We start from the raw sequence: 25,552 nt of genomic DNA on the forward strand, positions 1-25,552 counted from the left end.
TACAAGCATGCTACAAAGCAGGTCATAAAGTGCATGCAGAGCACAGTATTCCAGATTACCAAAGCAAGTGAGCCAAACTCAAACTCTCCAACATTTGCAGATGAAAACAGGGACACACTTGTGACCACTAATGCTCATACAAAGGATTCTTGCCCAAGGGCCCCCAGCCCCACTATGACACATGGCTTCCACCCACTTTGTGCTGTGCACTGCATAGTGCCTTAGTGTTGTGTACCCGTTGACATGCAGGTGCACGAGGGACCCTACTACACATTTCTAGAAACTCTGCGGAGGGAGCCGAATCTTGAAGAAAGCAACTCCAGCAACTCACTTCAAAACAAAAACAAAAACTGAACGAGGCATCCCCAAAAGACAAAAACAGGGACAGGGACTGACTAGTGGCAGATGCTAGAAAACAGGGACTGTCTCTGCTAAATAAGAACTGTTGCAGCCGATGCCTCTGAACTGGGGGCAGTCAAATTAAAATGTGGACACACTTTTGGGAGGCGGCGGGGAGACACCCCTAAAGTGGGGTCTATGAAGTGAGAACATAACCACTTAAGTACATGAACAGACTTAAATAAGGTTCAAGAACTGCACTTGTCAGTCTGAGTCCAGATCCATATGAACAGGCCCTAACCTCTGTTGCATCTAGAAAGAAAAAAGGACAAAAAAGGGAGCCAGCCTTACAATTGCACTATAGCAGGATTTTGTTGAAATGCTGACCTCTACTGGCAATAAAGGGAATAGGGTGTTAGTTGCTGACTTTACCAAAGTTTTCAGGTAATACAGGTGGATAATTTAAAATTAGGGCATGTTTGTGTTTTATTACGCGATAAGATATATCGAGGTTGAATGGTGAGACAGATTGGTTGATTGATTAACACATTTAGATGCATTTGATATCATCTTTACAAACGAATAGTAGGGAAACACCTGATGGTCCTGAAAACCATAGCGGCAGATTAACCAATGCATCTTGCTCCTGAAATCAAGCTACAAATGCAATAAAAAGGAAACAATGAATGTCTTCTAGGGGCAGAGCCACTATTGAGCAGATAGGTTCAAAGAACTGTGGCCAACACCAATCAGGGGCTACGCCTGGCACCCCAGCCACACCCCCTGCATCTGATGTCAGATGCAGGGGGTGTGGCTTTGCTCCCAAACAGAGCATATTCTGGGCAGCGCCGCATTCACAGCACACCAAGGAATGCAGCGCACTGAGGAATGCAGCGTACCTTCTGCGAATGCAGTGCTGGCAAGTATTTGCTCTCAAATGGGGCCACACGGCCCCGTTTGGGAACAAAGCCACACCCCCTGCATCTGATGTCAGACGCAGGGGGCATGGTGGTGGTGGCCGCCAGCAGGAAGAACACAGGCCACCAGCTGGCTTCCTCCACCAGTGATGTCTTCCCTATCTCTTGTAATAAAAAGTGGACTGGGAAGATGAGGTTAGAAGGTTGGTGGGGATACTTCAACCTATGGAAGATATTCAATTGTACCCTGTCACTGAGACTCATATCCTACCACTTATATCCAAAAAACAAACAACAAATGGCCATTTTGTGAAGGCCATTGAAAAGCAATTCCCCGTGGTGGTCCTCTACCTAGCACACATAATGGCCCGATGAAACTGGAGGTTGGTGAACCCGTGGTTTCAATTTGAAACTCCAAATTGAGCTGTAGATGTTAGTCAATCCGTGGCCCGACAAACTCCAGTTGTAGGAGAGGGTAGTCCCTCCCTGCTGCTCGGCCACCGAGGTTGATTCCAGCAAGCTCCATGGCCAGACTGTGGGCAAAGCTTTGGCATATCAGTGGGGCAGCCATGATCGGCCACAATGTCGAAGTGGACATGCTGAGCGCAATGGTCCATTTTCAGCACACTCTGCCCGCCCTCGTCAGGGAAAGGGCATTTAAATCGCTTTAAACATCCTGCCATGCCAAGGTAGTGCTCCTTCTGACAACGATGGCACTGGCATCCTCCAAAGAGCCCTGCACTCTGATAGTGCTGCACAAGTACACAACCCTGCTGTCCTGGGGTCGCTTGAAAATGGGGGCTCTCCTCTCCCACAATTCCCCGCACTGTCAGATCTGCATACGGTGCAACGCCGGACTGGGCCATGGAATTCTGAATGGGTTTGAAGATCCCTCCCAGTGTCGTCCCCCGTCTGTGTCTTCCCCAAGGTGGCGGGTGCTCTAGGCCATGTTTAAAAGGCAGCCCCAAGCAGGGATTCTGGAGCAGCCAAGTTCTATTTTTTACATTGAAAAGTTGGGGAAGGAGAGCCCAGTCCCTTCCCCTTTGGGGGGAGTCCGTGCTCCCTAGGCTTACTCATGAGCAAGGCCAGTCACCAGGGTCAGTAGAGCTTCAGTCTTAGGGAATGTACAACTGCTTTAAGGCAGGATCATCCAACCCAGGATGGACTACTTGCTCACGAGAGTGCCAGGCCATGGAGATACCCCCTTACAACGCATAAGAAGGACCATCAGAATGGAGAGGAGAGAATTGCCAAGCAAAAATTCTACTGTTGCCTGATGGCAAAACAGGCCACTGGGGCTCTATATCAAGCTAGGTGGTTGTTTGGAGGAAAGCTGTGAGGAGGGGTGCCCTGGAGACTGCTTTCCTTGTCTTGGCAACTGACACCAAGTTGCTGTCAAAGTGTGCCCCCTGCCAGCCCCACTGCCCATGTGGACATGTGCACCTTTGCTCATGCCCCAAAATAACAACCCCACTGACCTGGTGTTGCTTGAAAATGGGGGCTCCCCTTTCTTGCGATTTCCTGCACCGACTGATCTGCATAAGGCACGACACCAGACCAGGCCCTGGAGTTCTGAATGGATTGAAAGTCCATTCTAGTGTCTTCCCCCATCTGTGCATGCGACTAGGCTATGGCACATGGAGTGTCTAGATTGTGGGTGTTTGTGTGCAAGTCTTCAGAGGGAATGGGATTGGGTTTGCAGAGATCCTCTTCTATCTTTTACCATAGAGAGTTGTGGCCCCATACAAGTGGGGCCCCTTTGGTTGGGTGGGTGGCCAATTCGTGAGCTTGCAGTCTGTGGGTTGACCAGTGCCCTCAGTGCTGCATTGGTCTCCCCTGAAGACCCTCTCATGAGAAGGCAAGTCTGCCAGCAGCAAGCTGCTGGTTGAGAAGGATATTCTGTGGATCTAGATTTATTTGTAAAATATGTACTGGTTTATTGTAAATGTTTGCTGGTCAATGACCGAATAAACTTATATCTATCTAGATGGACTGCTTTGCTGGTGTAACCCCTCGCAACATCATCCTAGGTTACAGTGGGACAGACTCCCCCTCCCAGCAGGCGTGGATGGAGCATGCTGGAGTGGCAGGTGAGTATGGAGTCCAAACAGGTGAGTGACAGGGATGAAGAATGCCTGCTAGGTCCATCCCACGCCTGCCACTCAAGTCCACTCAATGGGAGGCACCTGACCATGCGGGTAAAGGGGGTATGGGATACCTGCTTTGCCTGGGGCACCCCCAACCCTTGGGCCAGCTCTGAACGCATGAAGTAATGGGCTTTTGAAACTTTGAGACTGCTCTGTATATCACCATGATATATCAGAGTTGGGTTTTTTTTGCAGCTTCCACAGGTGGACTGCAAAGTTTAAACTAATCATAAAATAAAGGCATTTGCTTTATTTACCCACTGAAATGAAAAGTACTGAGAGGGTCAGGCAAGAGGACATACTTCTCTGGCCCTGTCTTTACAGTACCACAGCTATTCAATGACATGGACATTTGTCAAGTATCTTCTACTTCCAGATTTTGTTTGGGTTGACAAGGATTCAGCAAGATAGTTTTATTCATTATCACATTCACTAGTTTCTATTTTATTCCCTTGTTTTTAATAGATTAGTTAAAATGGTTGTTAAAGGAAAGGTTAAAAATTAGTTTAAAATCGCCCACTTGCCCATTTCTTTTGTGGGTTGGGTGGTAGGTAGTGAGGTGTTTCGTATTTCTCCATTGTTCCCTATGACCAAAACACTTGAACCGTTTCAACTTTGTTTTGTTGAAACAGACGGCTTGACTGCTGTTTTCAATGAAACATCTTGGCCACTTGTGTTTTGTTTCGAGCTCAAAACAAAATGCAAAATCCGTTTTGTGCACATCCCTAGGTCCTACAAGCAATCCTGACTATGGGAATATTTGGAAAAACAGAAATGAAAGAAATACATTCACACACTTATAAGAAGCTTTTATCGGCAAATACTCTTCACTTCCAATTTAGGTGGATGGGATTTTATACCAGATTTTTTTGGTTATTAACTTACTGGAAAGTCTTGCTTCTTCCATATCAGGTAAAACCAGGGAAAACACCACAATTTTTTTAAATGATTCATTATCAAGTCATTTGTATATTAACAAGCAACAATAAATGACAATTCAAGTTTAAAAATAAAATCAGTACCTTGTGCATTGACACCCCCAAAGTCAAATCTCTCACCTCACACAATTTCACTTACATACCCCTCTTCCTCCTCCATTCTTATATCCCTCTCTGTCCCACACACATTCTAATCATCTGAATGCTCTGCCCACCCCACACAACCCAAGTGGCATTCTGGGAGTGGACATGGTCACTGGAAAACTCAATTCTAAAGGCATTGTCGGAAATTTAAAAAGCAGTTTTTACATACCTGTTCATATTAATATTCATTCAACTGGAAGATTCCTATTCAAGCTGCATAAATATTGTTAACATAACTAAAACACACATTCATTCAGACTGAACAAACAATGATCAGAAGACAGGCCATCTTTCTATCGAAAGCCAGACTATTCCAATTTTTATAGACTGGGTTATAATTAGGGATTCACATAAATGAATACTTGTCAGTACCAAAAACTTGTAAAAGAGTATCCCAAACATTTGAAAAATGCTTAAATGAGTACCATCTGAGGCCATCTCGCTAACCTGCCCCCTCCTTCTGCCAGTTGCCCTTGCTGCCACACCCTCACTGCCGCTTGCCAAAGGCTTTCCCTACAGACAGGAATGGGGCCTTTCCCCTTCTGAGTGGCTGGAGAATCACTGGGAATGGACAGCAAACAGTCTGTTCCCAGCGGCTCTCTGGCCACTCAGAAAGAGAAAGGCCCCACTGCTGTCCACATATAGGAACAGGGCCCTTTCCACTTCTGAAATGCCCAGAGAGCCACTGGCAAGCGGCGAGGGCTCAGGGCAATAGGAGCAGCGATGAAGGCATCCAGAGTTGCCCATGGTGAGCAAAGGGCTGTGCTACCAAAGTGTCAGGAGGAGGGGGAGCTAGTGAGACATCCAATATTTGTGCGTACCAGACCATTTCTGCAGATAATCACTAGGGGACCTAGTCTTTAAGATGATGTGAACCCCAGGCCATAATCTTAAAATGGCAGCCATGTGTGAGCCTATTAATCTACCACACTTATAAACTTTCCTTCTGCCCCCCACAAATTCTCAAGGCAGTCTACACAATGTGGACTTCTCCATCCATTTCTGTTCAGATTCTGAGCTGAAGTAAACACACAGGTCAACTTCGTCTTACAATCTGCCTTCCCACCCTCTGCCCTTGCAAAATGTTTGTTATGCATTCTACTTATCTAGACAGCTGCACCAACTGGATCAGGCAAGCAACCCCAATTGCTAAAAGATTGGTATTACAAGGCTAGAAGGCACCACACGACTGATTCCTGGACAAACTATCTAGCCTAGCACTACATAAATCTGTTGAATTTAAAAAAAAAAAAAAAAGACAACAAGGAAGTACCTAGTTTTCGATAAGCAGAAACCTTTAACTGACCCAGGACATTCCTTCTTTATAAAAGTGAAACTTACTAGTCCTGTTTTGGGAAAACACCACTGTCTGCAATTCCTGTATATGACTGAGATCATTACACACGCACCCTTTTTGTTATTAGTATTGCCCTTGCCCCACTTTTCTTATCACATTGCACTACTATTCATTTGACATAATTTTGACTGTTTGCTTGACATAATAACGTGCATGTTATATGAAAAATACAAAACAGTTAATATTCAAATACAAACCCAGCTATGCAAAGACCTTAACTTCTTCCACCAAGAGAGAGGAAATGTTAGATATCAGTCAGGAAATCCCTCATATGGTTAGCGGTCCTATAGAACAAATCATCCTTGGACAAACTACATGTATCCTGTTATTGAGATGGTTTTGTTGATGGTGTGTTCTCAAATCTAGCTTTTTTTCCCTACCTCTTTTTACAAGTGTTATTCTTACGGAAAGTGTTATGGTTGGGGTTTTTTTAGTGAAAGCACACCCTAAAGTATGATCCTGAAATTAGATATGCCATACCCACAGAAGACTGCGTGCAAAAGGCAGTCAATCTAAAAGATCACCAAGATAACATCTGAACAATGTACGGTGCCTATAAACCACAGTGTCTGAAAAACATGAGACATACACAGTAGAAAAATTAAGGCTTATTTTAAAAGTGGATACATCTTTATAATTAATTCTTGAAAACGTGCCCGTGGGGATGCGTTCCGGCACCCTGCGGATTGGCTGGGTGGTGGATGCGCCGGATTGGCTGGGTGGCGGCAGCTCACGCGCAGCAGGAAGCCATTGAGCTGCTGCCGGGGGAAATGGTGGTGGCGGCGCGCCCACCAGGGTCAGGAGGCGGTTGAGCTGCCAGGAAGAGGAAGTGGCGGCCAGAGGGGAGGAAGAAACCGGCAGGAAGCAGGAGAAACCACGGGCAGTGGGGGAGAGAAGGGGCCAGAGACGCCCACCGGAAGACAGAGTCAGGGAGAAGGGGCTGATGGGGTGGGGGAAGAGTCGAACTAGGGGCACAGACGCTAGGCGCCCGGTCAGCTAGTAGATATTATTTACTGTTAAACTCTTTTCTTGTTTTCAGTTCATTGTGACTCAATCCTGGAGCCTGTTCTGAATGTCAGTGCTCAGCCATGGAAGACAAACTAATAGTAATTTTAAAATGTTCCTGAGCTTGGGAAGAATTCCTTTTGCCAAGGAATCACAAGTGAATCCCACCCATGTGGGATAAAGAAGCATGCCTTTCAGCCAGAAGGCATAGGCTGCAGGCAGACTTTAGCCCTGATATTACTCTAAAAAATAAATAAATAAACCAAGGACAGCATAGAGTAGCAGCCTTCATCCGTTTACAGATCATCAGCTGAAGATCAGTGATACAGAGCACTAGATACAGATAATAAACCTGATCCAGGTTTCCAAGGAAACCTGACCTATTAAGAAAAATATGAGTTCCAATATTTTTGTCAACGAATTCAATTTTATTTCCCCTATTCCAATATCTTCACTTAATTATAATATCTTTATTTTTATTTAAAATGTACATGGTTACTTAATGTAACCTACCACTGTTCATATTACATTTTAGTAACCCTGTTCAGTTACATGCTATGCTTAAAGAAAGGGAAAATGAAGATTAACATCTTTCATAAGTGTCATTAGGAACCTCTGCAAGATGACACCCCAGAGTCCTTTCTTCTTTTATTGAAACTGCATGGCCAAGTACTTCCGAACATTTCTCAAAGCTGTGGCCAAGGAGATGAATAACATACAGTATTCAAAAATATTTCAGAGTAGGAAAAAAGATAGGGGGAATTTACTTTTGGCAAAAGGAGCTGTTTGACAAGCTTTTCTGGTTTTCCACATTTCCTAATTTGGAATTTGTTTTATGCTGATTTTTGAAGGAACAATCAATTTTTCAAAATAAATACTGAAGTTATAACATATTTTATGATTGAAAGTACTTTTCAAGTGGAACCTCTCCAGTAAGTATCCCCATTCAAGAGGCAGGCATTTCCAGTACCACCCAATATTGTTTCCTTGTCCAATATGTCACCCATGAAGAGACAGCTTCCTCTTCTTGACTTAGACCTTCAGCGGTCTATCCAGGAGCTGGCTAGAGTCTTTCCTTTGGGCAGCATATGAAATGTGTTGATTAAAGTTCTTCATTGCAGGCATTCATCAGTGCTGGAGCAGAAAATTGGTAGCTACATTAAGGTCATTATTTGAAGCTCTCAAAGCTTCCAAAGCATCTACTCGGGAAAACCCCATTTCCATGAGCCTTGCAACCTATCAGAGAAATAAGACAAAAACGGTCTTCAGTTGGAATTTAACCAAGCAACCAACATAATAATATGATTTAAGGGACCAAACAATAAGTAAAGGTACTACAGGCTAGAACCCTGGTCAACTGGACCTTGCTGTAACATTGATATATGAAGGCCAGTTCTAATGATTGATGTCCAAAATGGCACAGGCCTCTATGAAACTGTACCAACTCCATGTTCATGTGGAAATCATTTTATTGAAAGTGCTATAGCATTGCTTCCCATATCAGGTCCACTATTTGTATTATTCAGACCATGCAGGAGCTGCTGTGATGCCCTTCTTCCCTGCACTGCTAGAGTTGCATGGCTAGTTCCAGGCAGTATGGAAGGAACGGACACAGCAGTTCCTCTGAACACCAGCGTTAACCCATTTTCAGAGGACTGATGCTGATGTGGGAAGAAACCGCAACATGGATTTCTCCCATGTGGCCTGGGTCTCCTCATGTTATCTGGCAGCATAGGAAAGACTGATGCTGCAGCAGTTCTTCTAACACTGCCAGGATGGTACAAGCGCCTAGCCTTAGTTTTCAGCAATTTTCCCTGATGTGTTAAACATTTTGGGACAGAGAAGTAAATAATGGAACCTGAGACTTCTCCATTTGTAACAAAGGGTTCTAAGACAAAATAATGTCCCGGCAGACCAGCTGACCCCACACAAATGCTTCTAGCCACTTACTTAGACTTGGTTCACAAGAGACCTTTTGTTATCTACTCTTGCCAACTTCAATGCTAATAGTTCTGGAGTCACTGTACTAGGTGAAAGGTTGCCTGCTCCCCACAAGCAGAAAAGGGTTTCTCTCAGCAACCAAGTAATTTCCCCAACTTCACAGATAGCCTCCTGAATGAATTAGTGTCCCGAGTTATGGGCATGCAACTGAAGGTTCACTTGTCTATAGGCTCCAGATCTAAGCAAATGTAGTAACCCCACAATAGGGGTGTGCACGGACCATTTGGTGTGGTTTGGTCCAAATTTGGACCGAACCATGAGTATGTGAACTGGTTCAGTCAAACAGATCGGCTGGTCTGGTCCGTTTGATGAACCAGCTCAAACCTGTTTGAAGTGGTTCAGGATCAAACAGCTCAAACTGTCCCAGTTCATGGCAGTCCAGTTTGCAATCAAACTGGTTCTGCACATCCTTAGCTTCATAGTCCACTGAATTCAGCACTACCAATACATGTACAGCACCCTGCCCATACTATACTGAAGTACAAATACAAACAACTGAATGGACTTTACAGTTCTCTACTAATTTTGTTTAGACAGGGCTTCCCAGTGTGGTGTAGTGGTTAGAGTGCTGGACTAGGACCGGGGAGACCTGAATTCAGATCCCCATTCAGCCATGACACTTGCTGGGTGACTCTGGGCCAGTCACTCCTCTCTCAGCCTAACCTAATTCACAGGGTTGTTGTGAGGAGTAACTTAAGTACACTGCTCTGAGCTCCTTGGAGGAAGAGCAGGATATAAAATGTTAGTAATAATAATAATAATAATAATAATAGACTTCAGTAGAATTCTCTAGGGATGTGCACGAACCTGTTCGGAGACCCTTTTATGGGCCTCAGAACAGGTTCAAACACTGGCCGGTTCGAAAGTTCGAAGGGGGTAGGGGTAGGACTTTAGGGGTGAGGGAGGGTGCACTTACCCCTCCCCCCACTTTCCCCCTGCTAGTGCTCAAGTTAGCTAAAATCCCTGGGGTGGCAGCATACCTCCCTGCTGCCCCATCTGCTTCTTTGGCCGGAAGTACTGGGTGCGTGTGCGCACGCTGGCTGCGCATGCACACATCACATGTGCACCCTCACACGTCAGATGTGCGTGTGCTCGTGATGTGCGCGCCCAGTACTTCTGGCCATTTCCGGCTGAAGAAGCAGAAGGGGCAGCAGGGAGGTGCACTGCAGCCCTGAGGAATTTTACCTAACTCCAGCGCCAGTGGAGAGAAAGCGGGGAGAGGGGTAGGTGCACCCTCCTCCGCCCTTAAAGTCTTACCACACTTCTTCGAGCCACCCCCACCCAGTTCTGTGCACATCCCTAGAATTCTCCTGCCACTCTCTGTTTAACATAGCTCATTTTGCTATCATTGTTTGCTCACACTTGGTTTTTTCCTCTCTCTTCTGCTGCATGAAGATAATGTTGTATTACTTCCTGTTTTCCGGAGGCTGCTTCTGACTAGAGATGTGCATGAATTGTTTTTTGAGAATTGATTTGAACTTGAATCGAACCACAAAAACTCGAATTGAATTGAAAATTTGCAATAAATTTGCCCATAGGCAACAATGGAGAACTTGAACTATCTCATTGTTCCCCACGGGTAGGTTCTAGGGACACCAAAGTGGGTTGGGTAGTAGGGCATGATGGGTGCTACTTACCACAAAAGAAATGGGCAAGCAGGGGATTTGGTTTTTTAAAAAACATCCCCCCAAAACCCCAATGGATCCAATCAGGGTTTAGGTTAAAAAATTAAAAAATAAAATAATTGCCCACTTGCCCATTTCTTTTGTGGGTTGGGCAGGTAGCACCCATCACACTGTATCATCCAACCCACTTTGGTGTCCCTAGGACCTACCCATGTGGAACAATGGGGTGATTTGAGTTCCCCATGGTTCCCTATGGTCAAAACAAGCAGAGTGCACACATTTTGCAACTCTAGAGGAAAAACCTGGGTAGAAGTGATTGTGTGGAAGCAAGGTTAGAGGAAAACCTGGGTAGCTTTTCCTCTTACCTTGCTTCCACACAATCACTTCTACCCAGATTTTCCTCTAACCTTGCTTCCACACAATCAAAAATTGGGAGTACACACAGTTCCTAAACCCAGGTAGAACACAGTTTTCGATTGTGTGAATGACCTCATAAATGCAAGACAGAAGCACACACAGTCCCTCCCAACACAAAACTTATTTATTTATTTATTTAACATATTTCTATACTGCCCCAAACTTGCATCTTTGGGTGGTTATTTTGCCAAACACACAGTCCAAAGATAGCAAAAAAAGAATCACTGACCCAGAATCTACTGCCAGTCACAGTGCCTGCACATCATTGGCACAAGTTGCTCTCTTACCCACAATTATGACTGGTCCTCACCTGCAACAACTGCCACAGCAGCACCCTTAGCAGCCAGCAAGCATAGCTATAAGCTCAACTACAGGAACATCCTCAGCCTTGTTTTGACTGAATGAGTACACCTTGCAATGAAGAATGCAGATTGCAGAGCAGACCACATCAGTGAGTGAAGCACAAGTTACTCTCAAGGCCAGACATAGAGCTCATGTCACAACAATCACCAAGAAAGTATTACATGGAGAGAGGGAATGCTGAGCTGCCACTGTCCATTTCTCACCACAACACCATCTCACAAACAGACCAAACAATAACTCAGTGAAGGAAGGAAGGCACCCAAGTGCCACCTTTGTCAATCTGAGATCCAGCAAAACCAGATAGTTATAGCAGCAAGCAATAGCACAGCAAGCTTATTATACTTAGTTACTCACTGAGAAAGCCACAAAATCAAACTTTCCTTCATTCCATCCTACTTCCTGCCACAGAGAGACAGGAAGACAGAGCAGTCATCACCTAATGGACCAATGGTCTGACAATAAAGTAACAAAGCTTCTAGACTCTTACTATGATAAAAAGTCTTCTTTCTTCTCTTCTCCTCCAGCTTGTGTACATCCCTGCCTGCCTGTATACAGTATGAATAACACCATGGCCTCAGATTGGTGTTGGGTCCTGGCTGACACATGGGGCAGGGCTGACACATGGGGGCCTGGCTGACACATGGGGACAGCCTGACACATGGGGCAGGGTACCAGTATGTATTTCATCACCAGCCATGGCAGTGGCATGCGTGCATGCCTACGTGTGTCAGGAGCACTAATGGGCAGACTATGACACATTTGTGTTTGGGGCTGGCATTTTTCCACAAGAGCAGCCATGGCAGCAGCAGAATGGTGCCCAGCACCCGCAGTGGGGATGTTTTGCCTGGCCGCAGCCCTGGAAAAACAAGCGCAACCCACATGACCAAGTTCAGAGTGTGTGCCATGCAATGGATAGACACAAATTGACCCTGCCCAGCTGCTTTCATTATGCTGGCGGTATGTCCATGAACCCTTGGTGAAGGTTTGGCTGCTTGGACAGCCATTGCCCCAACTGGTGATCCATGGCCGCCAACAGATCACCTGTGGCATGGTCAGTGTCCAGGACCTCCACATGCTGCACAGCACACTTGTGCTTCACAACATGAGAGGAGCTGGCCACATCACCACCAGCAGATGTCTCCTCGCTCTCCTGCCCCCACCAGTGTGCCATGAGGGACAGGAAAGTAGCGTGCTTCCTACTAGGATTGGTCCAGAGATCCGCAGTGAAGTGCACTCTGGTGTCAGGCACTGCTGAGTGCAGCTGCCCGAACATAGCCTCCCTGCATGCCCGGTACACGGAGGGCACCATCCGTTTCCTAAAGGTGGTGTGTGAGGGGATTTGGTAGTCGGGGCAAGCAGTCGGGGCATTCTCCACAACCTGGAATGGCTGCTCGTCCAAAGTGATCATATCCCCAGTGGCCTGGATGATGAGATGAATCACTGGGTGGCCAGACCGCTTGTCCACTGACTACACCCTCTGTGCAGGCAACTTCCCCTGCCTGGGAGCAGGAGCAAGTGCCTTGCCATTATTTGAGGACACACCAGGCCTATTGCTACCAGCAGAAGCAGGGACCCCTGGGTGATGCCATCACAGGTGCTGCAGCATCCCCATTGTCCCAAGACACTGGGGTCCTTACACCTGCTGACCTGTGTCCAGCAGTGGGAGTGGACAGTATGATGTGGGTCACCAAGGTGGAGTGTAAAGTGGTCCCACACCATGCTGCTATCAGTCTGGGACTGTTTTGGTGGTGGTAGTACTGGGGCTGCTGGTTTGTTCTAGGGGCCACCATTACCACCACCCTACATCTGGGGCTGAGAAGGTCCAGGAATAACTGGAATGACTTCCACCTGCTCCTCCTCAGTCTCAGACTGGGTGAGGGGCAGTGTTCTCTCTAATTTATTTCATCTGTGTGTGGAATTAGTTTTGTTTTGGGCAGCAATATCAAGGCATGAGTGTGCGCATGTTCATTCAGAGTTGTGCCTTCCTGATTCAACCTGAGCAGACATTAAAAAACTTGTGAACACACGCATGTGTGCACGCCTTATAAGGAACACAGTTGGGGAGGCATGGCACTGATAACAGGGACTGGGGAGGATGGAGAGAGTGATCTGTCTTGGCTAGAAGTCAACAACACCTCCTCCTCTATTGCCACAAGAAGAAGAGGTTCTTCCCTGGTATGGGATCCCTTCTCCCACACCTAACTTCTACCATAGTCACAATAGGTGGCTGGGTGGTGTGGGGCTAGGCTCCACTGGATAAGAAAGCCTGCACATAACTACATCTGCAGAGATGACTTGGGATGTAGGCCCTTCTCACTGTTACCCGCCACAACCAGCATCACCTCTCCTTCTGCCTGCCACTCTGCTCCTGGCTCTGCTTCACAGCCTCTGGGATATCATGGGTTGTGGGTTTTTTTTTTAATTAAGCCCTAATTATTATGGGAGGGGGTAAGAAGGGCCTTTAATGGGGTGTGGGGTCAGGGGTAGTTTTTTTAATGTTCTGTATGCCACACACAGTGCTATCTATAGCACTGTGATGCACACACAGCAGCTAAAAGAATTACGTGCCCCCAAATAAACAAGCAGGCAAGTCAAAGGGAAGGGGAGGCAAAGGGCTACAGTCCTGCCACATCCCTTCCCCAAACTAGGCCCTATTTAAAGAACTTAACTTGACCAAGGTGGGTGGGGTTCTCACCTGTCGATGTCTTTGGCTGTGGGTTTCTAGCAGCATTTTTTGCTGAAGTCAGCCAGGTGTTGAGCAGACACTGGGACTCAACAGTTGTGGGAGGGGAGATAGGCACCAGTCAGGCACCATGAAGACATAGATTTAGTGGGCATAACAGAAACCTGGTGGAACAGTGAGAACCAGTGGGGCACTTTTATTCCTGGATACAAACTCCATAGGACAGGGGGGGAGGATTGCAGGTGGACTAGCACTGTATCTGCAGATAGTATCAGATAGAACAGATAGTATCCAACAAGCTAGAAAACCAAGGAGGACGGCAGTCCTCCACAGAATCATTGTGGGTGACAATACAAAGACTGAAAGGAAATGTGTTACTAAGGATGTGCTATTGCCCTCCAGACCAAAACACTGAGTGTGACCTGGAGTTGGAGAAGCAAATCAGAAAGGCATAAAAGAGAGATAGAGCTGTAATAATGGGTGACTTAAATAACCCTCACATAGACTGGGCAAATTCACGTTCAGGAATTGAAAGAGAAGCCAGATTTTTAGAGATGCTAAATGACTGTGCCTTAGAACAGTTGGTTGAGGAACCAATCAGAGAGAAAACAACCTTGGATTTAATGTTGAGTGGAGCCCAGGACCTGGTGCTAGACGTCAGAGATGTAGAAGCATTGGATAATAGTGACCATAGTGTGATCCAATTCAGCATATATGTGAGTGGAGCACGGCCAAGGAAATCCAACACTGATGCATTGGACTTCAGAAGAGGAAACTTCTCAAAAATGAGGGTACTGGTAAAAAGGAAGATGAAAGGGAAAGTTGGGAGGGTCAAATTGCTCCAGAAAGCATGGAACCTATTCAAAACCACAATAATAGAAGCTCAGCTGGAATTTATACTATGAAGGATGAAAGGTACCACCAAATTCAGGAGGGCACTGTAAGATATTCCTCTCAGGGGATGGAGCCACTCTGGGAAGAGCAGAAGGTTTCAGATTTCCTCCCTGGCTTCTGGAAGATAGCGCTGAGAGAGATTCCTGCCTGCAGCCTTAGAAAAGCTGCTGCTAGACTGTGAAGACAATACTGGGTTAGATGGACCAATCTGGAGAAGGAAACCACTGGCGGTGGTGGTTTCCCTCACCAGCCGGCTTGGCTGATGCCTTCCTTGCCTACCCACTCGTATGCCACCACCATTTTCTTGCCTATACCCGTGGCTATCTGGCAGCTGCTCGCAGACTCTCGCGAGAGCTGCCACACATGGGATTAGCGACGGGAACATCTTAGAGAAATAACTATAAAGGAGAAGATCATTCTGCACTGTGAAAAACACACATTTAAAATAGAAAACAAATTCTGAGCAGGAGCGCAGCTCAGGTAAGGTGGAGAGAACTCTGAGGTGAGGGGGCTGTGGCAGCAGGGTGAGGGGAGCAATCAAGTACTTGCTCCCCTCACCCTGCCACCTGAGCCCCACTCCTGCTCCTCCCCACAAGAGTAGCAGCAGCAGTTGACCGGGCTTAACCTGCATAGAGCATCTGCACGCTAGTACCTGATTGCTCCCCTCACCCCTGCCACAGCCCCCTCACCTGAGCTTAGCTCCTCCTCCTCTTCCTCCTCCATCCTCCCATTGCTTCCATCTCTTGCCCTTCTAGAACTCTCTTCATTAGCAAACCCCCCATCCAGCTTGATCAAATGAAGAGTGGAGACAGTGATGCTACCTCCACTGCTTGGGCTGGAATTAGCTGCCGTTTGGCTACTCCCCTCCTAGAACTGTCTTCTGCAGTTCAGTTAGACAACCATTATGGAAATTATAAAAAAGAGTTGGTGTCTAAATTTGCTGATTTTCCTTTTTCAGTTCCCTTTTCCCTTCTGTACACCCCTTAGATTGTAAGTCACTATTTTAAAATAAAAATCACTGAGAGTGCTTTAATGTAGTACATAAATGTAAAATAAATACATCACATACGTTAAACAATAAGCCCATGCAAACTACTTAATATAGTTCACATTTTCTTTAGAAGCTTTGGCATTAAAAATAGTTTTCTTATGCCTATTGCTACTCACTCCTTTTCCAATCAAATATCAGGGGAACATAACTATGATATAAGTAACAGAAGGAAACTGGGTACTCTTTTATGTAGTTACCATCCACTGGCAGAATACCAGATCTGCAGCTCTATTCACAACTCACTTGAATATGACCACGAACATTAATACAGGATTCAGCTGGATAACATGGTAACTATTCAAGAGAGCAGAATTGTGCTCAATGTGCTCCTCTAACACAAACCCCATTTTCCACAGTGGCAGGACTGGTAAAATACTTGAAGAAGAGCAGGCCCATACAGCTTTTATAACGGTTTCAAGACATTTTAACATGCAATACATGGGTAGTATGTGCTTCAGTGCCTCACTCTGCACTATTTCCTCACCCTTTCTTGTTCAGCATGGAGATGCCTCAGAGGAAAAGCACAGTCTCTGGACCCTCAGTTGTTGGCTATAGTGCCAAGCAAAGATTTGGGGGAAGCCACAGATGTGCCTCAGGTTAAGCAGAATACCAGTAATGAGCCACATAATTTTGATTTTCTTTTTTCTTAACCAAAATAATCAATATGTAAGTGTTCACCTGTTCTTCAGACACTTCAGCTGGAGGTAGTACCTCATGTTCAGTCTGACGATTATCCTGATAGTTTGCATTACGTCGATGAAGTAGAGGAGGAAAGAGACGATTCCAGTTAATTATTCCTCCCTGCAAACAAATATCCCAAATTAAACATAAAACTAACAGAACCATTACAATGGAAGATAAATTGATCTCCGCCACGCAAAACCCAGTTTAAAACAAAACATAAAACTTGTATGAAATTTGTAAATAAATAAATAACCTAATAAATTCTGCATGACTCTGTCAAAACAGGACAGAATACATTCTACTAAATAAAGTTTGTTTTCTACAAGCATAAATGCACATTCCTATCTGCCACTGGAAATCCTCCCTCTCCCAGTCCAAGGCTGATTTAAGTTTGTCCCACAGTTCAATATTCTATCCCATATGTGGCTTGTCCTGCTTGGGACTGAAGGGCAGGTCTGTTGTAGGAGTAGAGGTAAACCTTCCTTTCCCCGATTCTATTATAAAATGTCCAATTTTCAGATTTTTCTGGTAGTTAGGATGTCAGGGTCTAAGCATGTGCCAAATTTGAGCTTGTGAGGAAATACTTTTCTGTCACAGTTCCATATCTCCAGTTTCAAAGCAGAGATGTATACATGTCCTGCTTTTAGAATTTTTGAGTAAGTGGGGCATGTCAAACCATGTTATTTGAGTGGCATGGAATTTTGATATGTGTGTATGTCCGTCTGTCAGTCAAAGCCAATCATCTCTCTCTCTCTCTCTCCCACTCCATACCCCATCATCCAGATACACATTATGCAAGAGCAACTCTGCTTATGAGTACCATCATCTGAAGTGTAAAAAAACCAAGGACAGATTGGAACATGAATTTATCACACCCAAAGCCACAATTATTTGAAAGCTCAGTACTCAGTATCTTCTGAGAGACATAAAGACGTGTTCCAGATGCCTATGTAAATATTCTTAACAATAACAAGAAGCAACAGCTGCACTTGTTATTTGATCTAAGCACTAGGTTGTCTTAGTAAAGGTTTTACCAGGTTAAGGCATTTGATCCCCCCCTCTGCCCACCAATGTAAAACACACTTACCAAGTTTTCACTGTAATTTCTGCTTTTAAAGTAATCCCTTTTTAAAGAAACATTTGACTAAAGAAAGGGGATAGTGAAATAGGAGACCAGTCATAGTTCATATCAGTGATTTGAGGAAATCTACTTTTTAACACGCCTTGTACAAAATGTTTCCGTATCTGTGGTTCCAAATGGCAGAGGACTGAATTACTAACTTGTCGCATATTTAGCCCTGACAGAAGGAAAATTCAAACTTAAACCAGTATTGTTTCATATTGACTGAGAACAGCAGTCCAATTTGCACCAATTCCAGGAACCTTTCGTAAAAAGTTTATTCAAAAGAATGCAGTTTGTTATAAGGGAGATTGCCTAGTTTAAGGCTGAGAAATACATTAATTCTTACACTGAATACTGTTTTAAGCTTGTCTATTTAATGGCTTCTTAATAATCACTTATATTCAATTAAAGTTCTAATTACTTTAATATTTATAGTATTGTCTCGCTTCTGTATTGTTACATATTGTTATATTTATAACAACATTGATGAGAATCATTAATAAACTTGAAGTAACTTATGTCTAGGTAGTGTTAGGCAATATTTCTTTTGGGGGAGAATTTTGTCCCAAACAACCCATTACTCTTTCTAAAGGCAGAAAATTCTCTTAGACTTTGCTGAGCAGCTAAATGGAAAATGTCAGGGGGTTTTGGTCACCCTTGCCTTTCCTGTTTTTTCAGCATCTGAATAACTGGACTACCACCTGACTTCCATTAATGAAAAGTTGTGATTTACATTAGTTATGAGCCCACTGAAAAATATTTGATTGCTGTTCAGAACTTAGCTTTAATTATTCCCTGTGGTGTTTCTGTGTTGCAGAGGTAGACTGTTTTTCTTCCTTTCTTCCTCTCAGATTTGTGAAAAGATTCTACTTCTTTCTTGTTTCTATAGGTTTCCTTCCTGCTGAGGCTATAAGTCCTGTTTCTCAGCAGAACTTTGTATTAAAAGGAATCTATTTTTGTCTGCTTGGATTGTTTTTTCCTTTGGATGATTATTTTTTTACCCTATGCTACTTCTAAAGGCTTGTCTATGTTAGAAGCTACTTCTTTTGCTTTTATTTCTTTTATAATTTTTTTTGTTTTGGCCGAGACAAATACTGATGCCAACAACTTTAAACATAACATTTTAAATACAAATGTAAAATGTATGTTAAATACAAATGTAAAATGTATGTTTAAATTGTTTAGTATTTCATAGACATATTTCTATGATCTTGGCCACAGAGACTGCACAGGACACTGCATCATACAACATGATATTTTAAAAAGTTTTTAAAATGTTTTGCATTGTATTGAATTTTTTTTTTGTGTGTGTGTGTTTGTGTGTGTTGTGGGGGGTTTTTTTGGCCATGTTTTATATGCTTTTATTGGATGTTTTTACGTGTTGTGTTGTAAGCCACCCAGAGAATAATTTGTTATGGGGTGGCTAATAAATAAAGTGTATTATTTCTTGTTTACACAGTCAGACAGGTGTTATTGACTGGTTTGTTTTATCCAGACATTGAGTCCTTCCCAAGGACCTGGGATGCCAGAATTTTATTATCAATGTTGTTGCTGTTATTATAGATATTGTCGCAGAATATAGGCTGTTCCCAATAACGTTGTTTTTTGTAATTGGCTGATGGTGACTGCTGATGGTGATTTCTGTGGCCCCTATAGTATTGAGGTGCTCTTCAAGTTGTTTTGGAATTGCACCCAGGGCGCCAATTACCACTGGGATTATTTTTGGTTTTCTGCCACAGCCTTTCAATTTCAATTTGTAGATCTTTATATTTTGTTATTTTTTCTATTTCTTTTTCTTCTATCCCCTGGTATTGCTATGTCAATTATTTTGACTTGTTTTTCTTTATTCTCAACTACAGTTATATCTGGTGTATTGTGTGGCAGATGTTAGTCTGTTTGTAGTCGGAAGTCCCATAATATTTTTCCATCTTCATTTTCTTCAACTTTTTCAATTTTATGGTCCCACCAGTTTTTGGCTACAGGTAGCTTGTATTTTTTGCAGATGTTCCAGTGTATCATCCCTGCTACATTGTCATGCCTTTGTTTGTAGTCAGTCTGTGCGATCTTTTTACAACAGCTGATTAGGTGGTCCACGGTTTCATCTGCTTCTTTACAAAGGCGGCACTTGCTGTTTGTTGTGGATTTTTCGACTTTTGCTCTTATTGCATTTGTTCTTAGTGCCTGTTCTTGCGCAGCCAGTATTAAACCCTCTGTTTCGTTCTTCAAGTTGCCATTCTTAAGCCATTGCCAGGTCTTGGTGATGTCTGATTTTCCACTTATATTGTGCAAATATTGACCATGCAGGGGCTTATTTTTCCATTGTTCTGCTCGGTTCTTGACTTGTTCTTTCTTGTAGGCCTGCTTTCTTTCATTGGTGTTGAATAGTTTTGCGTTATTGACCATTTTAAGTGCATCTTCTTCACTGTCCTTGATATATTCTTCAAGGCCTCTTTTCTCCTCCTCTACTGTTTGATGGAGTTGCAGCATTCTTCTTCCACCTGAGCTGCAAGGGAGGTACAGCCTATCAACATCACTGCGGGGGTGCAGAGCATGATTGATGGTCATGATTTTCCTGGTCTTACGATCCAGCGTCTCTAGCTCTGCCTGGGTCCAGTCTATTATTCCTGCACTGTATCTGATAACAGGTATAGCCCAGGTGTTTATGGCATGTATGGTGTTCCTGCCATTGAGTTTGGACTTGAGGATTTTTCTAACTCTCCTGATGTATTCACTTCCCATTTTTCTTTTAACTTCAGTGCGTGCGATGTTATCAGCCTGGAGAATGCCCAAGTATTTGTAATGTTCTTTCTCTTCCAGGTTCTTGGTCTTGCTTCCATTGGGCAGTTCTATTCCTTCTGTTTTTGTTATTTTCCCTCTGTTCATTATTAATGCAGCACACTTGTCTAGTCCAAACTCCATTGCCATATCGCTACTGAATATACGCACAGTGTTTAGCAGTGATTCGATTTCTGACTGGGACTTTCCATACAACTTCAGATCTTACATGTACAGCAGATGGTTGATTTGACTTGATGTTTTAGATGTTTGGTATCCGGGGCCTGTTTTGTTTAGTATTTGTGAAAGTGGGGTCATGGAGATTACAAACAACAGAGGGGATAGTGAGTCCCCTTGGAAAATACCTCTTCTAATGCTAACCTGTCCAAGTGTCTCGCCATTGATTGTTAACTGTGTACTCCACATGCCCACTGCTTTTTTTAATATATCTGAATGTTTTTGCTGACACCAGTTGTTTCTAAACATTTTAGTATCCATATGTGAGGCAATGAATCAAAAGCTTTCTTGAAGTCAATCCATGCAACACTTAGATTGTTTTTTCTTCTCTTGCAGTTTTCTAAAATCATTTTGTCAATCAGCAGCTGGTCTTTTGTGCTTCTGGTGTTCGGGCAATTTCCTTTCTGTTCAACTGGAAGCGGTTTGTTAGTTAATAAGTGTTGCATCACTTCATCTGCTATTATTCCAGTTAATAATTTGAACATGGTTGGCAGGCAGGTGATCGGTCTATAATTACTTGGAACTGCACCTTTTGCTGGGTCTTTCATTATGAGATGAGTTTTCCCAGTTGTTAGCCATTGTTCAACATCACCGCCTTGCAAAATGTGATTGAACTGTTTTGATAGTTGTTTATGAAGGCTTGTTAGGTGTTTAAGCCAAAAGCCATGCAGTTCATCGTTGCCTGGCGCAGTCCAATTTTTAATTTTCTTTGCTCTTTCACTTATTAATTCTGGTGTTATTATTAGATCTTGCATTTGTTGGTTACATTTTTTGATCTCTTTCATCCAGCCTTTTTTATTATAATCTATTGGATTGTCCCATAATTTCCCCCAGAATTGCACTGTTTCTTCTTTATTTGGTGTTTCTACGTTTCTTGCAGTTTCTCCTTCTATGCTTTGGTAGAAACGTCTCTGATTCGACTGGAATTGGAGATTCTGCCTGTGTTGTGTAATTCTGGCTTCATATCTGCTAATCTTCTTTGACACTGCTGTTATTTGCGGCTTTATTATTTCCAGGACTTCTCTAATTTTCCTTGAATCTAGGTGGTATTTTTGGATCAGATACTGTTTGGTGTTTGTATGGCACCTGTTGTTGTTGTTGTTGTTGTTATTATTTCATGTCAATGTCACAGCAATATCACTCCAACATTGCATATAACAAAGTAAAATTTCAAGGTGCTATACAATGTGGTCCAGTGTTCACAATCTTTAAAATGGAAATAATAATGACCTAACAGGTAGAGCTGGGATGAGGATTTGGCATAAATGTGAATGAAGTGACACTAAAATAATTAGTAGTACTTGTAATAAATAATGTGCTATATTAGATGCATTAGAAAATTGTATGATATTCGACCATGTAACATACATCACATTTTGGTGAAAGTACAGCTTGTTTGTTTGCTTGATTTATATACTGCCTGATTTCAAAGGCTCTAGATGATTTACAAAAAACACAATACAAACAAAATAAAACCAACTGTTAAACAATTACAATTTAAAACATTCAAAGATTACCACAATCAAAAAATTTAAACAGCAATTTAAACAGTGGTACATACACTGGTAGCTTCCAGATTGGATTACTGTAATGCACTCGTATGTGGGGCTGCCCTTGTATGTAGTCCGGAAACTACAGCTGGTTCAGAATGCGGCAGCCAGGTTGGTCTCTGGGTCATCTCGGAGAGACCATATTACTCCTGTATTGAAAGAGCTACACTGGCTGCCAATAACTTTCTGGGCAAAATACAAGGTGCTGGTTATAACCTATAACCTAAACGGCTTGGGCCCTGGGTATTTAAGATAACATCTTTTTCATCATAAACCCTACCACCCACTGAGATCATCAGGAGAGGTCCACCTATATTTGCCACCGGCTCGTCTGGTGGCTACTCCATGATGGGCCTTCTCTGCTGCTGCCCCAAAGCTTTGGAATGTGCTCGCTGCTGAAATAAGAGCCTCCTCATCTTTGACAATTTTTAAAAAATCTTTAAAGATGCATCTGTTCACCCAGGCTTTTAGTTAAATACTGTTTTAATAGATTTAGCACTGTTTTAAAACATTGTTTTAAAATTTTAAATTGTTGTAATGTTGTAATGTTTTTGCTGTTATTTATTTTAATTAATGGTTTGATTTTTCTGTTGTGATTTTTTTGTTTTCTGTCCTCCAGAGGTTCCTAACATCTTTCCTTCGGATGGCAGAAGGATAACAGATTTTTCTTCCCTTCCACCAAAGAATAGTTAGTTTATTTGGAACTTTAATATTCTGCCTCTGTTGAAAAGCTCTTGAGCTGCTTTCAGAGATGAGTAAAATTATAAGTAATTTATTAGTAATTTGTAATGTATGAGTAGTAATTTGTAACATAAGTAATTAGTAAAGATGAAAATTTCCTGCCACGATCTGCAGCTGTGCAGAATGCTGCAAGGATGCCCCTCTCATTTAGTACAGAGATTACAGTAAAGACACCAATTTTATTCTAATTTCTGTCATCATTTTCTTTATAGTGTTAACTAATTTTTTTATCACATTTCTAATGCCTTAAAAAAAGCTGATGAGAGAAAAGTTGAATTCATCCAGTGTTAAGTGTTAACTGGCCCTCTCCACCCCCAGCACAGTACCTCCAGTGACTGTTGCTGGTGTCTATCTGGTGTTTCTTTTTAGATTGTGAGCCCTTTGGGGACAGGGAGCCATCTTATTTATTTGTTATTTCTCTGTGTACCTGAACCATTTTTGGAAGGGCGGTATAGAAATCAAATGAATAAATGAATGAATGAAAGTGATATTGTTAGCTGAGACCTATGTCTACAAAATTAGACACTGATATACCAATGGGATTAAATTTTTAAAAGTTAATAGGTTCAAATAACAGCACTGTTCTTGTATGGAATATATATGTATTTAACCAATGTTAATATTTAACCAACATTTAACCAAATTTTGCTGGGGAGGACCAGCAATAAGTGGATTAGGGTAGTTCCCTTAAAGTATCAATAGTTTTGAAAGTAGGCCTTAAAACCTCATTATGGTGGTATTCTGCAATCTTATCAGAAAATAAGTGTGTTCAAAACTGAAGGGGTGATGCATCCTCTCCATAAGTAATTTTGAGCACGTGGGGTCTGCTGGATGGCTCCAATAAAAATCTATCTTAATTACATTCAGGGAGGCCTGCCAATGGATGAGTTGAAAAGAAAACAGAACAATGGTCATCTGGCGGCCCCAAGCATCTCACTGCCTCAGGGAGCTGCCACAGTTTTGTCATAATACAGTTTTATTATAAGTAGCTCTGTTGCACTGAATACAACAGTGTCCATTTTCTGAAAGCTGACATGAAATAAACAAAGCAGAGTAATAGAATGGCACAAATGTTAACTAATCTAATCTAATCTAATCTATCTATCATATTTGTAAACCACCCCAAACTTCCCTCTCTGGGCAGTTTACAACATAAAACATATTAAAAATTAAAACCTTAAAACAATTTAAAACCACAGTCCAGTTAAAAAGCTTGGGTGAAAAAAATAAGTCTTTAGAGACTTTTTAAAAAGTGTCAGAGATGAGAAGGGTCTTCTTTCAGCAGGGAGCAAATTCCAGAGTCTCAGGGCAGCAACAGAGAAGATTCATTCCTGCATAGCCACCAAACAAGCTGGTGGCAACTGCTGACGAACCTCTCCAGATGTTCTCAATGGGTGATGGGACTCATGGTGAAGAAGATGTTGAGGCTATTCATACGAGCGAGCAAAACCCGGCTAAGGGAGCCAAGCTGATTAGGGATCGCGCCCGATCCCGGTGGCTATACGGCAGCAAACATTTAGGGAGTTGCCTCCTAGATAAATGTAAAGTGGCCTAAGTAACATCCTAGTTAAATAAGGTTAAGGGAACGAGTGCTCCCGTAGCCTCATTTAACTGATCGTGTGTCTGCCGCGGCTGATTGCGGCTGTGGCGAGCACACTCGGGGGGGGGGGGGTGTCCCAGTAATGCACTGCATACTCGTGCAGTAAATTATTGAGGCTCCGGGACACTTACCGATCATGAGAAGAGCTCTGTTCTCTTAAATACCCAGGGCCTAATCTGTTTAGGACTTTATAGATTATAACCAATTTGATAGTAATTTAACACACTGACAGACCATCTCTCAGTCAGAAAGCTCTTGATGCATTTCACAAGAAAATCAGCACAAACAGAATAAAATCGCATATAAAAATAAAGTAATAAAAGCAATAAATGGAGATAGTGATTTATCTCCAATAAATGGGGTGGGATTGAGCCAATTGAGGGACAGGTGATTTATGAGGTTGGTGAGTATGTCTTCTTTTAGATCTTCCCTCAGCCAAGAGACCCAGGTTGACAGCCTAAACAGTCTTCCCCCTCTCCAGGTGCTGCTGATTAATGCCAGCTTAGTAGGCTATCTATCTATCTATCTATCTATCTATCTATCTATCTATCTATCTTTCTTTCTTTCTTTCTCCAAGGCATACCCACCACTAATCCCATGCATGGTAGTTCTTGTGAGAGGGGACGGGGTGGAAAATGGCGATGGCGGCCAGCGGACGGGCAGGGAAAGCACCAGCCAGGCCAGCCGGCGAGGGAAAGCACTGCTGGTGGGTGGGTAGGGAAAGTGGCGGCAGCTGGTGGGCGGGGAAAGAAAGCACAGTGAGGGAAAGCCGACTGGGAGTGGGAGAACGGACTGGAGCTGAAGGGGGGAAGAGAGCAGACTGGGGCTGAAGGGAGGGGGGGAAATAAGATGGGGAGGAGAAACAGGAAGAACTGGGGGCACAGATGCTCTGCACTGGATCAGCTAGTAACAGCTATTACTCAGGACTTGATCTGTGATGAGGGTCTGATATGGTCTGGCA

General features: G+C 43.3%; 1 protein-coding gene across 2 annotated transcripts in view; it reads right to left on the minus strand.

Moving 5' to 3' along the window:
* Positions 1–4,195: 4,195 nt before the first annotated feature.
* UBAC2 (UBA domain containing 2) overlaps positions 4,196–25,552 on the minus strand; it is a 145,455-nt gene continuing 124,098 nt past the window's right edge. Inside the window, exons 8-9 of one of the 2 annotated variants that reach the window (XM_053307705.1) lie at positions 16,560–16,682; positions 4,196–8,083 (exon numbers count right to left, since the gene is read on the minus strand). In XM_053307705.1, the coding sequence (XP_053163680.1) occupies positions 7,976–8,083; positions 16,560–16,682 (231 nt within the window). In that variant the 3' untranslated portion in view covers positions 4,196–7,975. The remainder of the gene's footprint in view (positions 8,084–16,559; positions 16,683–25,552) is intronic. The other variant, XM_053307706.1, reaches the window with a different exon arrangement.

This window comes from Hemicordylus capensis, chromosome 3 (assembly GCF_027244095.1).
Source record: "Hemicordylus capensis ecotype Gifberg chromosome 3, rHemCap1.1.pri, whole genome shotgun sequence".
Lineage (NCBI taxonomy): Eukaryota > Metazoa > Chordata > Lepidosauria > Squamata > Cordylidae > Hemicordylus > Hemicordylus capensis.